The following is a 19,728-nucleotide window of genomic DNA, read 5'->3' on the forward strand; positions in this document are numbered from 1 at the left end:
CGGCGCCAGCTGCGAAGGACCGTGAGGCTGCGGGGATCCCGAAGGGGACTGGGACCCGCCTCCATTCCCATTCCCGTTCCCATTCCTGTTCCCGTTCCCGTTCCCATTCCCGTTCCCGTTCCCGTTCCCACTCCCACTCCCACTCCCACTCCCGCCCCTGACAGAAGCGGTCCACGCCGCTCTCGAGAAAAAAGACGTGAGGGCGCACGCGCTCGCGCGCCGCGATTGGCGGCGCGGTGACGTCATCTGCCCGCGCCGGCAGCCCCGCGTACGGGTCTTGAGGGGAGCGCGCCCCGCTCCCGCCACCAGGGCCTGCCCCGACCCGCCGCCCCCGCCCGCGGCCCGCCACGACCCGCGCCCAACCCCGCGCCCTCTCAGCGCGGCCCCGGGACCGCCCCGGGGTGCGACAGGTGCGTGTGGGGCTCGCCGTCGCTGCCCGCGGGGTGGCCGGCGCCCTGAAGAGAGGAGGGAGGGGGGAGGCCGGCCGGGGCAGCGCGGGGAGCGGGTAGGGCAGCGGGCAGTGCAACACTGACAGCGCAACACTGACAGCGGCGAGGTCCTCACGTCTCGGTGGGAGTGCCGGGGCCTCCCGGCCCCCTCCTTCACCGGCGTTTTCCTGAGCTGTGTCTGAGGGGCCTTGCCGGCTCTCTCCTCTCCTCGGTATTCCCACAGAGACTGCCCAGCCAAGCTCCAGCTCCTCTCCTGCGGACAGGAAAGATACCTTAAGAATATGAGTCTCTACAATTTGGACCGGTTTCGCTTTGAGAAGAGGAAGGGCGCGGAGCGGGAGTCGCTGTCCCCGCCGGCGGTTCGGACAGAGGCACCTGGTGCTGCTGCAGCGGGTGGTGCCGCTGGAGAGGATGAGGATGAAGCTACAGATGACAGCAACAGGCCCGATACTCCGTCTTCGAGTGTGACAGAGATAAATGGTGAGTCAGCGGCGTAAGAGCAGCGTAAATACCTTATTTCTAGCAATAATTGTCGTTTGGTTTGTGTTTGTTTTTTGTTTTTTTCTTCCCTCTTTGATTGTTTTACAGATGTGTTTTTGTGTGCACACGTTTCACAACAATTTCGACAAAAGTATTCTCGTGTAACAGGGAATGCTCTAATTGACCCTGTGCATTTAGCGACAACTTGGAAGCCTTCTCAAATGACTTTTTTAATTGAGTAAATTTCAGCTGTTGAAAATATATTATGTTTGCCTGTATATTAACTTTGTTTACTGATGCTTATTTTGTACTAACATCTCAGGGTTTTCAAAGAAAAATACAGCTTTTTGTTGTCTAACTGCAACACTGTAGACTTAACTTACTCAGTAGAATAAGGCAATGTGGAATATTACAGATGAAACTGAAAAGATTAAAAAAAACAGTGTTTTTTCAGTTGGGCATGGTTTTGTAAAGGATTGAGAAACCTGCCACAGATTCTCACAAACTGACTGTGTTTGTCCTCTTTTTGGGCTGAAACTCAGGATATTTCCATGGAAATGTGGGAAACCTGCTTATTTAATTTATTGGTTTCCTTTGGCTGATACAGTAGAGGTGTGTTGTTCCTGCCCTAATAAACAACTGGAATGGCTGTTGACTGCATAGTCACGTTCACCAGTAGCATTTTTGTGACTGAAAGAATAGGACTGGGAGAACAGACATTACTTACTGCTGATTATTTGATGCATCTTGGACAGTCCACATAACTTCTGATACAGTTGACAAGATCTAAGTGTTTTTGGAGAGGTCAGACAGATTCTAACTGTGCATTTACTCTGAAATGGAACAACAATATCTGTGGGTATTGTTTAACTGTATTTGTTTTGCACAGGACTTTCTCTTGGTGGAAGGCATTTTATCATGATACCTTGTCTATGCGATAACAGTGAACCTTTCCTGTGCAAGGAGAAGTTCCTCTTGTAAAGCTGAGCCAAGTTAGAATTACAATATAGGTAGCTACTTTTCAGTGAGTTTTGTTTTTGTGCAGGTTGTCTTTTTTCAGTTGACTGGAGTGCCCTCTTGTTTACATGAGTAAATATTAATCGATGGTTTATGTTTTAAAAAATATATTTGTAAAACCTCCTAAAACTCGGCTTGAGAGTTGCTGCTCTGGAGTTGAGTTGCCTGTCCACTAGCAAAAGAATGTTTTGATGACAAGGAGAACTTAACAGAAAAAGCAAGCAACTGTTAGTTCTGGCATCTGCAGGTGTGTGCTTTGTAATGGTTGTATGAAAAATCAGGCACTCTGAGGAAGTGGAACGGGTATGGGAATATGTGTTGTCCTCCTGCTTGTGACAAATCACTGCCTTGTACAGTGTAGGAGTTACTTGTATGCAGGGACCCTTCTTGAACTGTGAGAGTAGTCATGAAGTAATGGATGGTGCTGCTAGTTTTGTGGTTTATTTGTCTCAGGATTTATTGTAATATTATACTTCTTTTAATCTGCTTGTGGTCTTTGTCGGTGTAAGTATGTAGCTACACAATACCTGCCAACAAACTCTGGGACTTGTTTTTCAGAATACTGGTCTTGCTTGGCTGAAGTTCTGCAGGGGTAGGACTGGGGAGGAGAAAGGATATAATATTCAGTTTATATGTGTGGGATTAGATGTGAGATAGGGCGGTCCTGTGGTGTAATGGTGAGCACTCCAGACTCTGATCACAAGGTTGTGAGTTCGAGTCTCAGTGGGGAACGTACCGGGTAGTTCAATGCCTCCCTGCCATCCCATCCCGTCAGATCTCGGATGCTCAGCAGGGTCAGCCCTGGTTAGTACCGGGTGTTGTGACAGTCCCGAGGACTTCACTGTCACTGTCCAAGCTCGCTCGGCCCGTGGCAGATGAACCGCAGGACTGAAACAGTGGGGCCAGTTCTGCACATGCTGAGCCTCACCTAAAAAATCCACTGCACAGGCTGGAAGGGCACACCCACGTGGGGAGAGCCCTGCCCAAATCTGCGTTCGCGAAGTTTGGCCAGACGTACACACATACAGATGTGAGATAATGAAAGATGAAGGGCAGCCTAAAAGAACAACTGTAGTGGAAGGCTGAGTAGTTGTGAGGGAAGCCAGTGGGAGATGGTTGCTAACAGTAAAACAGCAGAGTACAAGTGCAGGCAAAGTGACAGCAAGTGTCTAACTGAAGTAAGAGACCAGATGCTGGTGTAGAACCAGGATACTAATTAACATTTAAAATTGAGATGTAATTAGTAGTGCTTTACATTTACATAGTGCTTCATCTTCTACAGATACTGAGTGTTTAAAGAAGATGGAATGGTTTAGTGACTCTTCCCCCCCTTATTTTCAAATCGTTGTTATGTAACCTATTTAAAATAATTAATAACCATTTTGAAAATCAAATCACTTTCTACAGCTACACAAGTTAAGCAAAAATAAAGGACTCAGATTTTGTCATGGAAAAGGTATAGACATGGCACTTTGTGCTCTCTACTGCTGAATACGCAAACAAGTCAGACTACTGAGTTTTCTCTACAAAAAGCAGTTTACACTAAGTTAAGCAAAAATAACTTGCCTTAATGCTCAATGAATCATGTGAGGACAACAATTACGCCTATTTCTTCTGAAAACAAAGTGGATTAACAAAATAGTAGTACAGGAAAGTGGGGAAACAGGAGAAGAATGATTTTTATTTTACTTATATGAACAAAAAAGCTATTAAATAGCTGATGATGTTTTTTTGTCCTATTTCATTTGGTATCATGTAATCATATTGTGTATGTAAAAAGAATTTTAAAATCAGACTTTTTCCTTCAGGAGCACAAATAGTTCAGTATAATTTCCTTGGGATTTGTTCAGATTCCTGTTTTGTCAAGTGCCCTGAAATATGCTTCTGACAAAGATATGATTGTCTTAATTGCATTCATCTTTGAAAAAAATAGTCAGATGATGTCTATTGTGTCATGAAACAACCATTATCTTTTTAGCTGATTTTTTTTAGTTTTGTTTTCCCAGAACAAACTAATATTGGTAGATGGTTTTGTACCCCCAGATATGTCTGTATGTAATGCTTCTTGTTACTTTGTATTGAACATGCACACCTTGTGCTTTAAGAAGCAGTTTGTGGCAGGATGGCCAGAGGAATTGGTCATCTTTTTGCACTTGTGTGTATTTAAAATTACACAGCTTGCAATGACTTTGCAGCCAAATTGTAGGCAGTAATTTTGAACACCATTTAACTGTGTGGCAGAAACCAACTATGGGGAAAGTTATCAAATTATACCTGCAAGATACGTGTAAAGAGTGGAAAAATGCATTGGAAAAGCTTACTACAATTATGTATACAAATTAGTATTATTGAATAATTTGGTTAATATTACTGTTAAGAAAACAATGAAGCATCATCTTAATTATCATTTAGATGTTTTTAGTTATCTAAATAGTCTGGTGTACTTAAGATAATGAAATTAGTCCCGTTGGTGAAATGGAACAGAACTCTATTAGAACTACACAAATTAGAATAATTGTTACCATTAATTTCAACATGAGATTTGTATTCATGCTTCAGCAATTAATGGAAATAAAAGTTGGAGATTAAACTACAATATATAATCCTATTATTGATGGTTGATTTGTTGATATCCCCTCCATACTGTTTGAATATGCATCCCAAATGACTGCACTTTGAGGTTATAATGCTGAGAGTTCTCTCACACTGAGAGTGCACTTTTTTGTACTCATCTGTTGTCATTTGCTTTATGGTCTGAGGAAGTCATGTCTTTTGTTTATGTTTCAGTTCATAGAGTATAATTCTACTTAAAGCATTTCTGGTGACGCCTGCAGTACCTAGTGAACTTTCCTGAGGATTCGTGGGAAGATATGCTGGAGAAATAATAATTTTAAAAGGGCCTGTTTAAGAAGCATCTTGGAGTAACACTGACGTTTAGGATTAAGGCTTTCCTTTGAAAACAGAATATTTATTTGCTTGTAAACTTGAGCAGCGTATTCTTGATACTACTTTTCAAAACTAGGTGGAAGTTAGTTTCATTTGACAATGTTTGTTGGACAGTGTTAGTCAATGTGATAAGCATGGAAGTATTACCTCAGTTTTGTTTCTGCTTGGGGGAGAAGCAGCTCCTTTCTCGGAGTGTAGCAAATAGTTTGAGTAGGAGGTTATGTTTAGGACTACAGGGCAGTGTGTTCTTTTCTTGTGATTGCAAAACTTCATTGTTGTTGGGTTTTGGTTTTGTTGTTGATGTCTACAGGTACCGATACTTCTGTGTATTCTTATTTCTGGCCTTAGAGGCAAATGCTGGTCTTACCATTGCAGGCATTCCTTAATAGTTCTTTTTAGCTGCCTATAATCAGGAAATTCTGCCTCCTATAATTGCATGTTGCAGCAATACCTTTAATCTGTTACTACTCTACAAGGTTATAATTAGCTCTAAATATGAGAACAACTTATTACATGTGTGATCTCCCCCTCTCCCCCTCTCCCCCTCTCCCCCTCTCCCCCTCTCCCCCCTCTCCCCCCTCTCCCCCCTCTCCCCCCTCTCCCCCCTCTCCCCCCTCTCCCCCCTCTCCCCCCTCTCCCCCCTCCCCCCTCTCCCCCCTCTCCCCCCTCTCCCCCCTCTCCCCCCTCTCCCCCCTCTCCCCCCTCTCCCCCCTCTCCCCCCTCTCCCCCCTCTCCCCCCTCTCCCCCCTCTCCCCCCTCTCCCCCCTCTCCCCCCTCTCCCCCCTCTCCCCCCTCTCCCCCCTCTCCCCCCTCTCCCCCCTCTCCCCCCTCTCCCCCCTCTCCCCCCTCTCCCCCCTCTCCCCCCTCTCCCCCCTCTCCCCCCTCTCCCCCCTCTCCCCCCTCTCCCCCCTCTCCCCCCTCTCCCCCCTCTCCCCCCTCTCCCCCCTCTCCCCCCTCTCCCCCCCTCCCCCCCTCCCCCCCTCCCTCTAGAATGTTTGTTGGTTTTTATTTTTCAGTCCACTCAGTGTTTTGTAGGTGTGGGTATTGGGGTTGTCACAAACACTGGACAGTGATTGCTAAATAAAATGATAAATCACCGAGTGAAACAGTAAATACTCTTTATTTAAATCTAAACCTCACCCAAGGTTTATACTGTAAAGAATAAAATTATTTTAAAAACTGTACTGGTTTTTTTGTAAAATTTCTTGTGTTTTGGGGTTTTTTATAAAATCCAATAAGGATACTTCTTTGCAAAGTTTTCGTGAGTGCCTGTCAGTTCTCTGCCATGTTACTTGCAGGAGAAATATATTTGGAATTAAGTCTAATCTACAAGGTAAAGATCATGAAAACTGTCTTGATCAATTCTGTTCATTCAGTGTAGATGTGAACTTCTTATGTTTCTTACAGATCTGTTTTAGTAATTCCACTCACATCTTGTTATGCGTCTTGTATTTCTGTTCTATTGTGGTAGCCCTTGCTCTGCTAACCCAGCTTTATAGCATTCCTAAAGGTCTCTCTTGCTCTTCTGCTTTCTTCATCTAAAAACTTAAATGGTTTTCAGGTGAAGCAATTGTGTCACCATGTAAAGCAACACATCACCTTCCAAAGTGGGCAGATAGAAGAAGGTACTTCTGAAGAAGCTTCTACAGACGGGTTGGTCTTGGCTGCAGGGAGGTCTGTCTTGGAACAGTGTATTACTGCTTCAGAACTAATACTTTTTAGGCATTCCTGAGCTTACATGTGTATGCGCTTTCCAAAATAACAAGATTAATTTGCAAAGTGAGACTTTTTACCTTTTCTAAAAATCATTACCATAATCCTCTATTGTGTTTTGAAAGTGATAGAAAAGCTTTAGATTTTTATTATAATTCAGCTAAGATTGAGGCCGCCTGTCACAGATAAAGGAATTAGACACTATGTAGCTCATTTCTGCATTTATCAGATTAATTTATTCTACCTTCATCTGTGTCTACTGTCAGCTGGCAAATGAACTTTGAATACTGATGTTGCACTCTATAGTAATTTGATTCAGCAAGGTTCTGCATTAGTGAAGAGAGGCAGAATAAACTGGCTTTATTTCCAGTTGAAGCTGTGGTTCTGGAGTTAGCAGCACCACTGCTATTTGGTTTACAGACTCATGAGTTTTAAGAAAGGGTGGCTGTGTTAAAAGGGGAGAGGATGCCTATGATTCTGTTTTTGCATTATGAAGATTTAAGATCTTTCTGTAACAGGACTTACACTGACATTTGTACTGCTAAAATACAGTTTTGCCGGGAGTTTTGTAGGTGGCTGTCATGCCCCTTATCCTGGGTTTTTCGTATGCATAGCTAAGATCACCCTCTGGAGGAATCCATTCAGTGCAGGTAGCTCGTGATGCCAGCTGCTGTGCCAGCTGCAGGTTGAGCTCTGCGGGACAGAAGCCCCAGGCAAGAGGCCATGAACTCGTGACCTGTGGCACGGGCCAGGTGACTGGACACTGAAGGACACAGCAGAAGCCAGTGACTCCAGATCTTTCCCCTGCTTACACTCTGGGAGTTTAAAAGCCCAGGGTGTTTCCTTTGTTCAGGGTCCCTCCTCGGAGACATGGGTTCAAGTTGTTGTTTTGTTACTTAGTTATTGTATTATGATTAAATTATATTAAGGATCTGGATATCTGAGACTCAGCTATGGGAAAGCTGGTCTGAGTAGGTGTGTAGCTGTGTAGGAGTCTCAGTCCCAGCTCAGAGGGTGTGAGTGTGACTGCCAGGGTGGCTCCTGAATGGTCAGACGGGGAAGTTTCTTTTAACAACCAAAGTCTTAAGGCTTTGATGATGGCTTTTTGAACTGTCATTGAACTCTTACATATGTTTCCTCATAGTGAATTACACTCATCCCCATCTCTTTAATCACTATTAAGTTCCATTTTAAAGTTACTTTCTTCCTTTTCAGTAGTGTTCTCTGTAACATTAGATATCATGTTGTTTTAGTTTATTGAGTGCCTTTCCCTTTCAAAACCTGTTCGTTTCCTGTGGCAACAAATTGCTTGTACTACTTCTAGGATTTATCTTTTTTTCCATCCAATGCTGCCACAGTGAATTATTTTATTTTCTGCAAGATTTCTTTCATGCAGGAAATGCTCTCTGCAGCCGTCATGTTTTCCGCTCTGTGCATCAATCTTCCTCTCTTCAGTCATATACCTATGTTTCTATCCATGTCCTGATCATCCTGGAAATAGTTCAGAGGATTTTGTTCAAAAGAGGAATATGTATTAATAAGTAGTTATTAGCCTAAAATATGTGTTCTCTTAAACTTTGTGGTGCAAAAATTACTTGTTTGATGTTAAAGGACTGGAGATCATTTGCCAGGTAAGTTACCACTTTAAGGTATATGGCTTACGGGAATTATCTTTGCACAAGGATGTGAGTTCTGTTTGAAGGAGTGGTGTGTCTACAGAATAAATCACAGCTATCTGATGCTTTAAGTACAAATAATTATTTGAAGTTACAAGTCATTTTCTCCTATTTTTTTTCTCCCTGTTGAAATGGCTTGCAGAGTATTTTATCATCCCTGAAACTCCTGAAGCTGAGAGAACGAAGAAACAATCTTATTTCAAGCATCAGCAGGATGTGCAGTTCCTAGATGTATCTTCAGACAGCGAAGATGAAGAACCAAGACGTTTCAGTGCTGCAAAAGAAAACAGAGCTCCAAGGAGAGACACGACCATAATGTAAGCTTCAAACCAGACTTCTGTAATGGTTGTGCAACCTGATGTTTCTAAGTTGAAATACTGAATTGAAAATCAGAGGCTAGGTTGAGTTTTGGATTACTGCTTTGTGATATACCTGCCTCTAACTAAACTCTACTAGATTTCCAGGGAATAAGTATCCAGCTAAGATATTTTCTCAGAGGGAGGAGTTCTGTCATGTTAAATATTTGTGATGTTTGTGCATTTGCCCCTCTGAAATCCTCTTAATGGAACTTGAAAGCTTAACCATAAAATACAGCTTTATTAATTTTAAACTGTTGGGAGTTGATTTTAGCTTGTTTCTCACTTTTTTTTTATATGAAATGGTAGTGGACAGGAAAGCAAGTAGAGCTTCAGTCTGTAGTATGAGTTCCCAAGGTAAACTTAAGCATTATTTGTGTGGTGTGTTTGCTATGCTTAGTGAAAGCATTCTTTCTAAGTGGTTTGGAAATAAGTATTTTTGAATGCACTAGGAGGGAGGTCACTGTGCAGGAGTCACTTGTGTGTGTGCTAAAAAGGCACCAATGAGAGTGCAGGTGAGACAAGATGTAGACAGACATCTGTAACCATTTGGAATGATTTAAGGAAACTCCTGCTACTTACACATCTGTGTGGCAATTGTCTGGGCCCTTCAAATGTTCTTGTGCTAAGCAAAACAAGATGGCTTAGTCTGCTTTTTTGATAGTTTGGTTGAACTAATCTGCAGAAAACTTTTATGGGAATTGCAGCCTTAACAGGTGTAGTCTCTTGTTAGGTTTTCAGTCCTACACAGAGCATGGAGCCACTGGAGGTTGTCAGCAGAAGTGAAATAATGCGTATTCCTGCTGCTATTAACTGAAATTCTCTATTTTCAATTTTTTTTTTATGCATCTTCCCCAAAGTTTCAATTTAAAGGCAGCTACTTGATAAGAAGGAAAAAATTAGTAGAGTGAACTCCTGTTGCTGTGTGTGGGTACAGCTGTAGTTTGTGCAAGGATACAGGATGGCCAGCTGGTTGCATGCACCAAATTGGCTTGTGTGCAGTGCTGTGTAAATGCAGTTGCACTGATTCTGGGATCAAGCCCACCTGGAAGCAAGACAAGTGGTTTTGTACCATGTGGAGTCAATGCTGATAAGCCATGCAGGATCCAACTTGCAGAGCCACAGCTTGCTGTTCCTATACTGTATTGTGATTGCTGGGACTGAGAGAGAGATGGCAAAGTGACTCCTAGTGGGATTGATGAACATAAAGCGGCACCCTGTCCTACTGTCAGTATTCCTGTGTAGCCACTAGTCTCTTATGCACCAGGTACCCCAGTGTCTGACACTTCAGCAGGGTGTGTTGTCTCGGGTGTTAACTGATGTGTATTGAACGCACTAGGCTTGTCACAAGTGGCTGTTCTGATTGATTTAACAAAGTGAGAGTGTTGTAGGAGTTAGCTTGGATGTGTGCAGGCTTGGGAGCTCCGGCTTCTGCTGAATTTAGCCTGGCTTTGCACAGAATCAATCATTGGACTGTCTTTGAGTTGTGCATTTTAGTGTGTGTATTACCTAGTGCTTAAGGGTTTTGTGACTTCTTTTGTTTGATTTTCTTTTTTGCAGAGCATCCTAGTTTTCCTCATTTTTAACAAGGAATAGAACAGAAGCAGAAAGTGTAGATCAGAAAGCATGTCTTTCCTTAAAGGAAGTGTGCCACAAACTTTGCTACCAGAGTTGCTGTCTGGACTCTGTTAGCAAAAAAAATTCTAAACACAACATTTTGTGGATCTGGGTACTTGAGCAGTTAAATGGATGTTTTTCTTCATGCTTGATAAGAATGTGACTATGCAGTGAGGACAAGATTTATGATGTTTGCAATTCTGGCCTTGTTGACAATTGTCTAGATGTTATTCACTGATAGGAAAAGATAGGATAATTGCAATGCAGTTTATAAAGAAACCTTTTTCCCTATCAATGCAAAAAAATCAGAAGTATGCCAGGAGAATTTTAATGTGACATTTCATTAAGACTTTTTTTTTAATGTGGAAGTAGGATTTACCTTTTGAGATTTTCAACTTGAGAGCTTGCTGGACTAAGGAAGAATTTGGTTTATTGTATCTTATTTTCTTAGTCTTAAGAGGCACAACCAGAGAGCCCATGTAGTTGTGTATGCCTTTTGAATGAGGAGAAAAAGGATTGTATGGTGAACAGTTCTCTGTATGTATCTTTTATGTAAGTGGCATGTTACTATTTTTTCCAGAATTGTGTTGCAATCTGCTTCTTGCAGCTCCTTAAGAAAGATGTAGTGATGAAAACCAAGTTTATTTTCAGTCTTTTACCTATACAGTGTAGACACCTGCAGGCAAGCCTTTATGATGATGAAATCCTCATGAAATGGCAAACTCCATACAGTTCAATTAATTTGCATTCAGAAAAGCAGATTCTTCTGTGCCTATTGAAGGAAGTAGGATGAGTGACCTGTGCTTAGTTCAGTCTTGTCTGTGCAACTGCATATTGTGAAAGATATATATGGATTGCTTTTTCTCCAGGTTAGCTCTAGTAATAAATCTTTGAGTAAATTCTGTTCTTTTTCTGAAAGACTCTTTCCATATTTATATGTTTAAGATGCTGCATAAGGGTCTTGGAATTTTTGTTCTCAGTGACCTGAGAACTAGGACAGAGTTGATACTGCACCTGGAAAGTGTTTACAAAGATCTTAATCCACATCTGTTTATCTGTTGGGCAAATAAACACTAGCAAGATTGACTGAGACAAACTTGAGGTAGACTGATGTAATTCAGGTATTAAGGTAGTTGTTGCTAAATTGGCAAGTAACCTTTTATATAGCACAGTATTAGGGGAAGTCATGGTATTCCCTTGTCCATTCTTCTCTTTTTCCTTTGCTAAGTAAATATATTTCGTGCAAACAGAAGGTTGTACTTAATACATGCCTTTGTCCTGAATAGAGGTATCACTCTAAGTACAGGTTGATTCACTGTTACTGAATGCATTTAAACACATTTTATGTAATCCCATTGTTTTTAGTTTACAGTAATGTTTGGGTAGAGTAAAACATTCATAAACAAAAAAGCAAAAATCTATTTTAATGCTTTTTTTCCTTCTCCTGTAGCTCTGATCAGTCTGATGATGATGAAGAGCCTGAAGATGAACTGCCCAAGATGGCATTTGTAAATGATGGGGATCAGCAGCCAGCTGTGAAGAAGGATGTAGAGGAAGACATGAGAGACTCAAAGCTGCAAACACTGAAAGAAATTTTTCCCCAAAGAAGTGACCAAGAATTACTCAAAGTAATAATGCTCAGTTCTTTGATTTTGTTTTGGTGACTGTTTCATTGGCAGTATTCCTGGGGCTCTGGCACTCTGCTCCTCAACTGGATAGGCGAGAGAATAGAGCAAAGACTCTTGTGTTAAGATGAGGACAGGGAGATCTCACCAGTTACTGTCCTGAGCAAAACAGACTCAACTTGCAGAAAAATTAATGTATTATCAATCAGATCAAGACTAGGATAATGGAAATAAGCCCAAATTGTAAAACACCTTCTCCTCATCCCTCCCTTACTCCTGGGCTTAACTTTATTCCTGATTTTCCTTACCTCCTCCCCCCTGCCCCAGCAGTGCAGGGGAACCAAGCATGGGGACTAACATCAGTACATTGGATCTGTACTGCTCCTTCCTGCTCAGTGTGAGGGCACCTCAGGCTCCTCCCCTTCTCCACTGGGGGTCCCTCTCTGCAGGGTACAGTCCTTCAGCCACAAACTGTTCCAGTGTGGATCCCTTCCACAGAGTCACAAGTCCTGCTAGCAGATGTGTTCCAGAACGGCCTCCTCTCTCCATGGGTCCACTGGTCCTGCCAGGAGCCCAGCTTCCAGCAGTGGGTGTCCCATGGGGTCACAGCCTCCTTCCAGCACCCACTTGCACTGGTGTGGGCTCCTCCATGGGCTGCAGGTGGATTTCTGCTCCACTGTGGGCTACACTCATGGGCTGCAGTGGAAGAGCCTGCCTCAGACACTGCAGACACTGACCATGGTGTCTGCAGTGCTGTTGCCCTCATGAATTCTCCCTCCTCTCTCCTGCTGCATGTGTCCCTCCCTGCCCCCCTCCCTGCCTTCCTTCTTAACTGTTATCCCAGAAGGTGCTGCCACCATCACTGATGGACTCGAGCTTTGGCCAGTTGTGGGCCAGTTTTGGAACCAACTGACATAGGCTCTTTCAGACATGGGGGAAGATCCTGGCAGCTCCTCACAGCAAACACCCCTATAGCCTGCCCACCCCAACAAACCTTGCCATGCATGCACAATACAAGTCTTCATTGTTATTTTATTGATATCTAAAGGGTGTATAAAAGTAACATATTTGAGGGGAAGTACAGCCACATAATATTTCCCTACACATGTGGGTACATACCTGGGCACTTAGATACATAGGAAAAGTGGCATATATTCCCAGACACTATATAAATACCTTTCCGTAAGTTCAACAACCATGAATTTCAACGTATAGAGCATTTTTCTATTATTTCTTTCTGTTGTGGCATTTAAGCTCAATTCTAGCTGGTTTTGTTGATAACTATTGATAACTGCCATTGATGGAGTGCAGCTAACTGATGAAAGGGAGAATGAGTGAAATCATTGCCATCTGCTCCAGTAGATGAAATATTGCACCCTTACAGTTTTGACATATAACATGCAAAGACTTTAGCACTTCCATGAGGCAAAAATTGTAAGTTTCAACTTAATATCATTTATTCTAATTATGCTGACATGTGAATATGATACACTCTTGGCCACTGTCCAATGTGCAGTGCAAATCTACAGGAACATTATGGTATTATGATAACATTACAGTCAAATACATTCAGTACAGCAAAATGTGTTTTTAGCAAGGTTACTTTTCAGTGCTGATATGTAACTAGGTTTTCAGTAGCTTAGTTTTCAAAGCTAAATGTGTTTCAATTAACGTGTTAAGTTTCCTGGTTGTTGAAATGGCATTAAAGAAATACATGTGTTTTACTGATGCACCGTGCTGGATGTTTTGTTCCCAGTGGATCAAGTGGTATGTTTAGACTTCCTTTACTGTAGGAAGAACAAAAGACTTGCAAATAGCACTTTTGAGATTTTTCTCCTCTTTGCAATAAAATTCATATTGTGTATATCCAGACTGTATTTTTTTTCAATTTTTGGCTGTGTAGAATTTATTCGAAACAAAGACTAATAACAGTTTGTTGTAGCTTAGAAACCAGCTAGAAATGATATGTGGCATGTCTGACTGCTGTTTTGTGACTTAGCTGTTGAGCAGTTTGTAGTGCTGGTGATGTTTGTTTTCAGGTGAATGTAAGATAGCTCTTCTGTCAGCAGAACTTTGTAGGAAATGGAGGCTGTGCAGACTTATGTCTGCAGTTACATAGTTGCAGTGTTTTTAAAGAAGGGCAGAAGAATATTAGGTAAATCTATTGTTTCTTCATGAAGGATCTAGAACAGTCTCTCCTGACAAATCTTACACAACTGATGAAGGCTATTAAGGAAAAATTACGTGCCTTTTGAAAAGGAAATTCTGCATTTATAGCAAAATTGTAAGATGCTGTTTCCAAACCTTGACAGAAACTTGGGAATCAAGATTCCCTGTAACTTCATTTTTTTTATTGTGGTTTGTTTTTATTGTTTGTAACCTTCAGATCATTTGCCTTTGGTGCAGTTATCTCAGTTGCAAAAATCACTCTGAAAATCTCAACATAGAATTCGTAAAAAGGGTCTGTTTTGAAATTACACGTGGAAGAAGAAAGAATCTAGGATTCCAAGGAAGTGTAGATAAACCTTGATGGGTGTTGTAAGTTTCATGCATATATTTGGAGGAAATGGACCAATGTGACAACAGTGTAGAGATGTTTTTTGTGTCAGTAAATTATTTTTTGTGTCTTGTCTTGTGATAGTAACACTGAATAGTCTTTGAAAAAAAGCTTTTAAGGAAATATGCACAATATGTTTGAGAAGTAGGGAAAAAGTGATAATAAATAAAATTGTATTAAAAATGTTTTCCAGTATGTGGTTTTAAGTGTTTCCAAATACAGCTTATGTGATCAGTCTGGCTAGTTTGATACCAGTAGATTTTGTTCTTGAATTTCATAATGCATGTGTATTTGGGATGGTTTTTATAAGCTACATTTCATTTACACTGATCCAGCATTGTCTTCCTCTGTTCAGCTGTATTAAATACCTCCACTGAGCAGTTGACTTTTTTGTTTTGCAGTTGATAGACTCATCATGCACAATGGATGAAGCAGTAGCTGCTGGTTTGAAGCTCAAAGACAAAGGTATGTTTAACAAAAACCACCCTGAGCAAAACCAAACCCTGCTTTAGCAACTGTAGCTAATTATGTGAAATTGGTTGAGCAGTATTTAAAAAGTGATGAAGGATACGGTAAAAGTTACACTGTTGTTTGTTTATTATAATAGCACAAAACTGAAGTTACAGGCCTTGCAAAGAGAAAGATGGAATGAGGATGCGGACCAAAATCCATAAATAAGGCAAGAAAAGGGGAATTTGTTGTGTGAAGCTCAAGATTGCTTTACACATAGGTCCTTAAGTGATTTCTGTTCTTGCTGGTACCTTCTTTGCCCGGATCTTGAGGCAAATAGGAATGGGTTAATAGTAATTCTATATTTTGTAGGTGAGCAATCTGCTAGTATGGAAAAAATATACTGGAGTATGTAGCCATTCATAACTAGATACTGTTTGTATCAAGGCCCATCACAGTTTTCTGTTCAGGTTGATTTCAAAACTTGCTTGTAATTCTGAAAAAGAATGTAATAATTATTACATCTGTTAGTCTTAAACATTAGACAGATCCTCACACATTTTCTCTTGGAAAATGTCACTCAAGCCATGCTTTTGAACGCTCAGAGCTTATTTAGAGGTGTTTGTTCTGCACCTGAGTTTATGCAGTCCCACGCTGATAGCAAAACAAAACAAAACAGCATATGATGTGGGAGTGTTTAAAGTGTTAGACATGTTAAAAGGTCTTAATTTTTGGCCTTTGGGTTTGTGTTTTGACATCACCCAAGGCCAGGGTTAAGTCTTTTGTCTTAATGTTTTTGACTGAGTTATTGGAGTTGGGGGGGAAGCGTGGAAGGTCTGTATAAATATTGATATGATTATAAAAAGCAGACCACTGCCTATTTACAGTTCAGTTCTCCATGGTTTTCCTAGGTGATCTTCAGGGATATGATGGAAAAAGCTATATATGATAATTCTTGAGTATTTCAGTTTTTCTAAGTGATTCATCTCTCTTCATGCAGTATCCTATGGATCTGAAAGCAATATATCTGGGAAGCTGAGGGAAAACAGTTTTACTCTCTTCTTAAAGTACAAAATTTTTTGCTTATTTGATTCCCCCATTCTACATACTATATTTTCATCTTCTGATTTTTATATATGACTTAAAAGATTTTTAACTCTTATAAGAAAGCTCTAAGAACATTCAAGCTAATTTTAGTGAAGGGTTGCTTTTGCATTTTGTGTTGTTTGGTGGAGTTTTTTACCCAACCAGACCAACATTTTGGGATTATCACTGTGTGCATGGCCAGATTCTGTAGATGGGATATCTTGTATGCTGGGCATATTTCTGAGAAGCACACTACTTCTGAGTGCTGCTGTTCCTGAAAAATCCCTTCCTGTAAGACTATGATTATTTTTCAAGGGTTTTGATTAATATTAAAACAATTTAAGCTAATACATATCTTTAAATTTTGTTGCATTTCATGATGTTTGAACTCAAACACTTTGATTTCTGGTATGTAAGTCCTGCCTTTTGGCCATTTTCATGTTGATCTAAGAATGTTGTTTCACATCCTTTCCATATAAGCGCATGGAAAAAATCTTGGCAGCAAAATTCTCACTAATCACAGCTGTTGTATAAAATACTTAGTTAGAGCTAAGCATGCCTGAAAGTGACAGTATAAATCACCTCATTTTGGACACATTTTTTAAGAATGGAGACATTACAGAACATCTGCTTATCTGTGTCAATTTATGATATGCTTCACTTGTGAAATGTTGACTGTGTGAGAGGTTGGGGCAAGATAGTCTTAAAAAGCATGGCTTTGCTAAAAAAGTGTGATTGAAACATCCTTGAATTTTTCTGTCCTTTCAAATTGACAAAAACTTGTGTTTATAACTTGAAATGAATATATACAGCTAAAACAAGAAACATCCCAGACCCTTTACAGGTATGAAGATTAGATGTGACACACTGACAATATGCATATAAAGTAAGGTATGAAGTTATAGTAATACCTGCTGCTTGTGATTTGGTTTTGGTGGTGTCTTGAAATCAGCGAGGCTGCTTCTGAGCTGTAGCCTCGTGTAAGTCTGTCTGATGTTCTCTGCTTTTCAAGCAGTCAGAAATGACTGGTTTTAGTAATGGCAGAGGAAGTTAAAGTAATTAAGGTGGGGGTTTTTTTGGTAGAGGTAGCAGCAAGCAACACTAGAAGTAATTACTGATGCTTCTCTAAAACTTGAGACCTTGGAGCTGCTTTTCTCATTGCTCATTAGGTGCAAAATTTATGGAGGGAACAAGGATCCCTCCAGAAGGCCTGGTGTGGCCTGCCTCCACTCCAGGGATGGTTCCCATCTAACAGGAATAGTTTCCTTGTCCCCTCAGCTGTATGCTCCCTTAGCACAGGAATGAGTAATTAAGTGTTCTTTTCAAAGTGAATGTCTTCAGAAAGTTGGCATTTTTATGGTCATTTGCAAATGTGATGAGTTTCAAAAGACCACAGGTTATTTTAAATAATTCCGTGTTGATAGATTACTGAGACCATGGTTATCCAGATCCTTTGTTACACTTTAATGGCCTCTAAAATTGCTCATGACGAACCTTTCTTCACATACTACTGAGTGCTCAGCCCATGACCTAAAAGCAGGAAAATCTGAAATACTCTTATATGGAGCCCTTGTATTTTTTAAGAGCAAATAGGTTTTCAGGGTCACTGTTTTTATTCAGAATTATCTGTCCTGAATGCAGTTTTAATTGAGCATAAGAAATAATAGCATGAGGCCTCCAGTGACTTCTAGTGCTTCACCCAACAGTGGCCTTGCAGCTCTTAGCTTTCATACCAAGAACATCACACATTTCTCAGACTTGAGCTAGTAGTGTGTCTTTTCCTGGCAATATTGTTTAAATTAGGTCTTGGGCAGAAAGGTCAAGATCTGAATGATGGAGAGCCACCTGCCCTCCACTGGCACATTTTCTGGATGCTTTGAACTGCCTCTCCTATATATTGTGTGCTTCCAGTGCCTGAAGGGAACGTAAAAGAAGGATAGAGGGGGACTTTTTACAAGAGGGTGTAGTGACAGGACAAGGGGGAATGGCTTCAAACTGAGAGGAGGTTTAGATTAGATCTTAGGAAGAAATGGTTTACAGTGAGAGTGGTGAGGCACTGGAACAGGTTGCCCAGAAAAGCTGTGACTGCCCCATCCCTGGAAGTGTTCAAGGCCAGGCTGGAGCTCTGAGCATTCTGGAAGTAGATGTTCTTTCAGCTTCCTTCCAAAGCAAACCATTCTCTGATTCCCTGATATTTTTACCTATATACATAAATACAGAGACTGAAAAAACCCCAACAAATCTTATTAGTGTTTTCTGGTATTTCATGCTAGGTCCTTCATTTAAGGAAGAATTGCTTATACTTTTCTGCCTTTGGGATGTTTTAATGATTTATTTTTAAGTATTTGTATGTCACATCTGTGATGTCAGAGTCAATGAGTCTAGCAAAAAATGTCTTTGAAAGTATTTCTACACAAAATGTCTTCTTGTGCAAAGATGTGGCTACTGAATTTTCTAAAGTAAACCTCTTTTGATCATCCAGACAGTCTTTTGCGTTGGAAAACAAGTGTTCTTTATCTGTGCATGTGTGTGTGAGCTTGTGCACTGGTCTCCTGTGGTAGGCTGGGAGGGGAAGTTGGCCGGAGATGCTGGTGTCAGACATCAAAGCTCTGCAGGCAGTTACTCTTTCAGAAAAGATTTTACTTACAGTACAATTTCAGATCATGGACTAGGAATTTTTGCTCATTTGTTCTGATAATACTGCTTCAAGCAAAGCTGATGTGCAGCAAGAATGGTAACGTGTTCTTGTCTTCATGAGCTCTGCGCAGTCTGAAAATGCACCTGGCTGGGCAGGTCTCAATGCTGAGATGTTAATCTCTTGGTAATCACTAGGGCCCAAAGATAGTCAGAAAGTTATGGCTCATACGGACTATTCATAAGTAATGAGGTTATCACAGACTTGATATGCATAGTTTTCTTTCAGACATCTGGATTTAATGTTAAACTCTTTGGTATGCACCTGTGCCAGAAATCAGTCATCAGCGCTTCCAAACCGTCAGTGATGTACATATTCCAACACACAGATGGTATTCAGCTTGGATTAAATACAGGTTTGAATAAAAACCCAGACAGATATAGGTTATGCAACTTGTGTGCAAAAACATATGGCAGTTGTAAAAGAGAATAATAAAATGTTAATTTCAGTTGTTATATGTGAAAGGCAATTTCTTGATTAATTGCCAGACTACTAAAAGAGACTTAGAGGTAAATAAACATGTACTTTCAAGCAGCTGCTTTGCTTTGAGTTTCAATGACTTCAGTGTATCTATGTACTATAGTAGGAAACTATTACAGAGACTGGTGAAAATATTGTGCAGGTAGTAAGTAGCTACTGCTGTGTTGGTACTTGGTAATTATCCTGCCATTTTGGGGTGAACTTAATGGTAAGTAACTAATTCTTCTGTGTCAATTCTTTTTGTAGCTGCCTCTGGTAAAAGGAAAGCAAGAGATTCTTCCAAAAATCGCAAAGCCAGAAATAAGCAAGTTGCAAAGAAGTCAAAAGCTAGTTATGTAAGTAACATGTGGGTTTTTTTCTTGCCGTGCATTGTAAAATAAATGAAACTACCTGACTTGGGTTGTTTTTTACCAGAAAATCCAGTCAAATTCAGATCTTGCCATCTGAATGAGGATATTTTCTACTTGCTTATTCTTGGCATTCTGATTGGGATTACCTGCTTTGTTCTTTAGTGCTAGTGGATTTGTACAGTACCCAGTTCCCTGCTTTGGTGGAATTGTTTGATGACAGGTAGCAGTATG

At 40.9% G+C, this 19,728-nt stretch overlaps 1 protein-coding gene across 2 annotated transcripts in view; it reads left to right on the forward strand.

Annotated features, from left to right (window-relative positions):
• The first annotated feature begins 262 nt into the window (after positions 1-262).
• Positions 263-19,728, forward strand: part of SMARCAD1 (SNF2 related chromatin remodeling ATPase with DExD box 1) — a 43,205-nt gene continuing 23,739 nt past the window's right edge. The window contains exons 1-6 of one of the 2 annotated variants that reach the window (XM_071555863.1): positions 263-410; positions 673-929; positions 8,424-8,598; positions 11,705-11,882; positions 14,838-14,901; positions 19,394-19,482. In XM_071555863.1, the coding sequence (XP_071411964.1) occupies positions 731-929; positions 8,424-8,598; positions 11,705-11,882; positions 14,838-14,901; positions 19,394-19,482 (705 nt within the window). In that variant the 5' untranslated portion in view covers positions 263-410; positions 673-730. The remainder of the gene's footprint in view (positions 411-672; positions 930-8,423; positions 8,599-11,704; positions 11,883-14,837; positions 14,902-19,393; positions 19,483-19,728) is intronic. The other variant, XM_071555862.1, reaches the window with a different exon arrangement.

Source organism: Pithys albifrons, chromosome 5, assembly GCF_047495875.1.
Source record: "Pithys albifrons albifrons isolate INPA30051 chromosome 5, PitAlb_v1, whole genome shotgun sequence".
Lineage (NCBI taxonomy): Eukaryota > Metazoa > Chordata > Aves > Passeriformes > Thamnophilidae > Pithys > Pithys albifrons.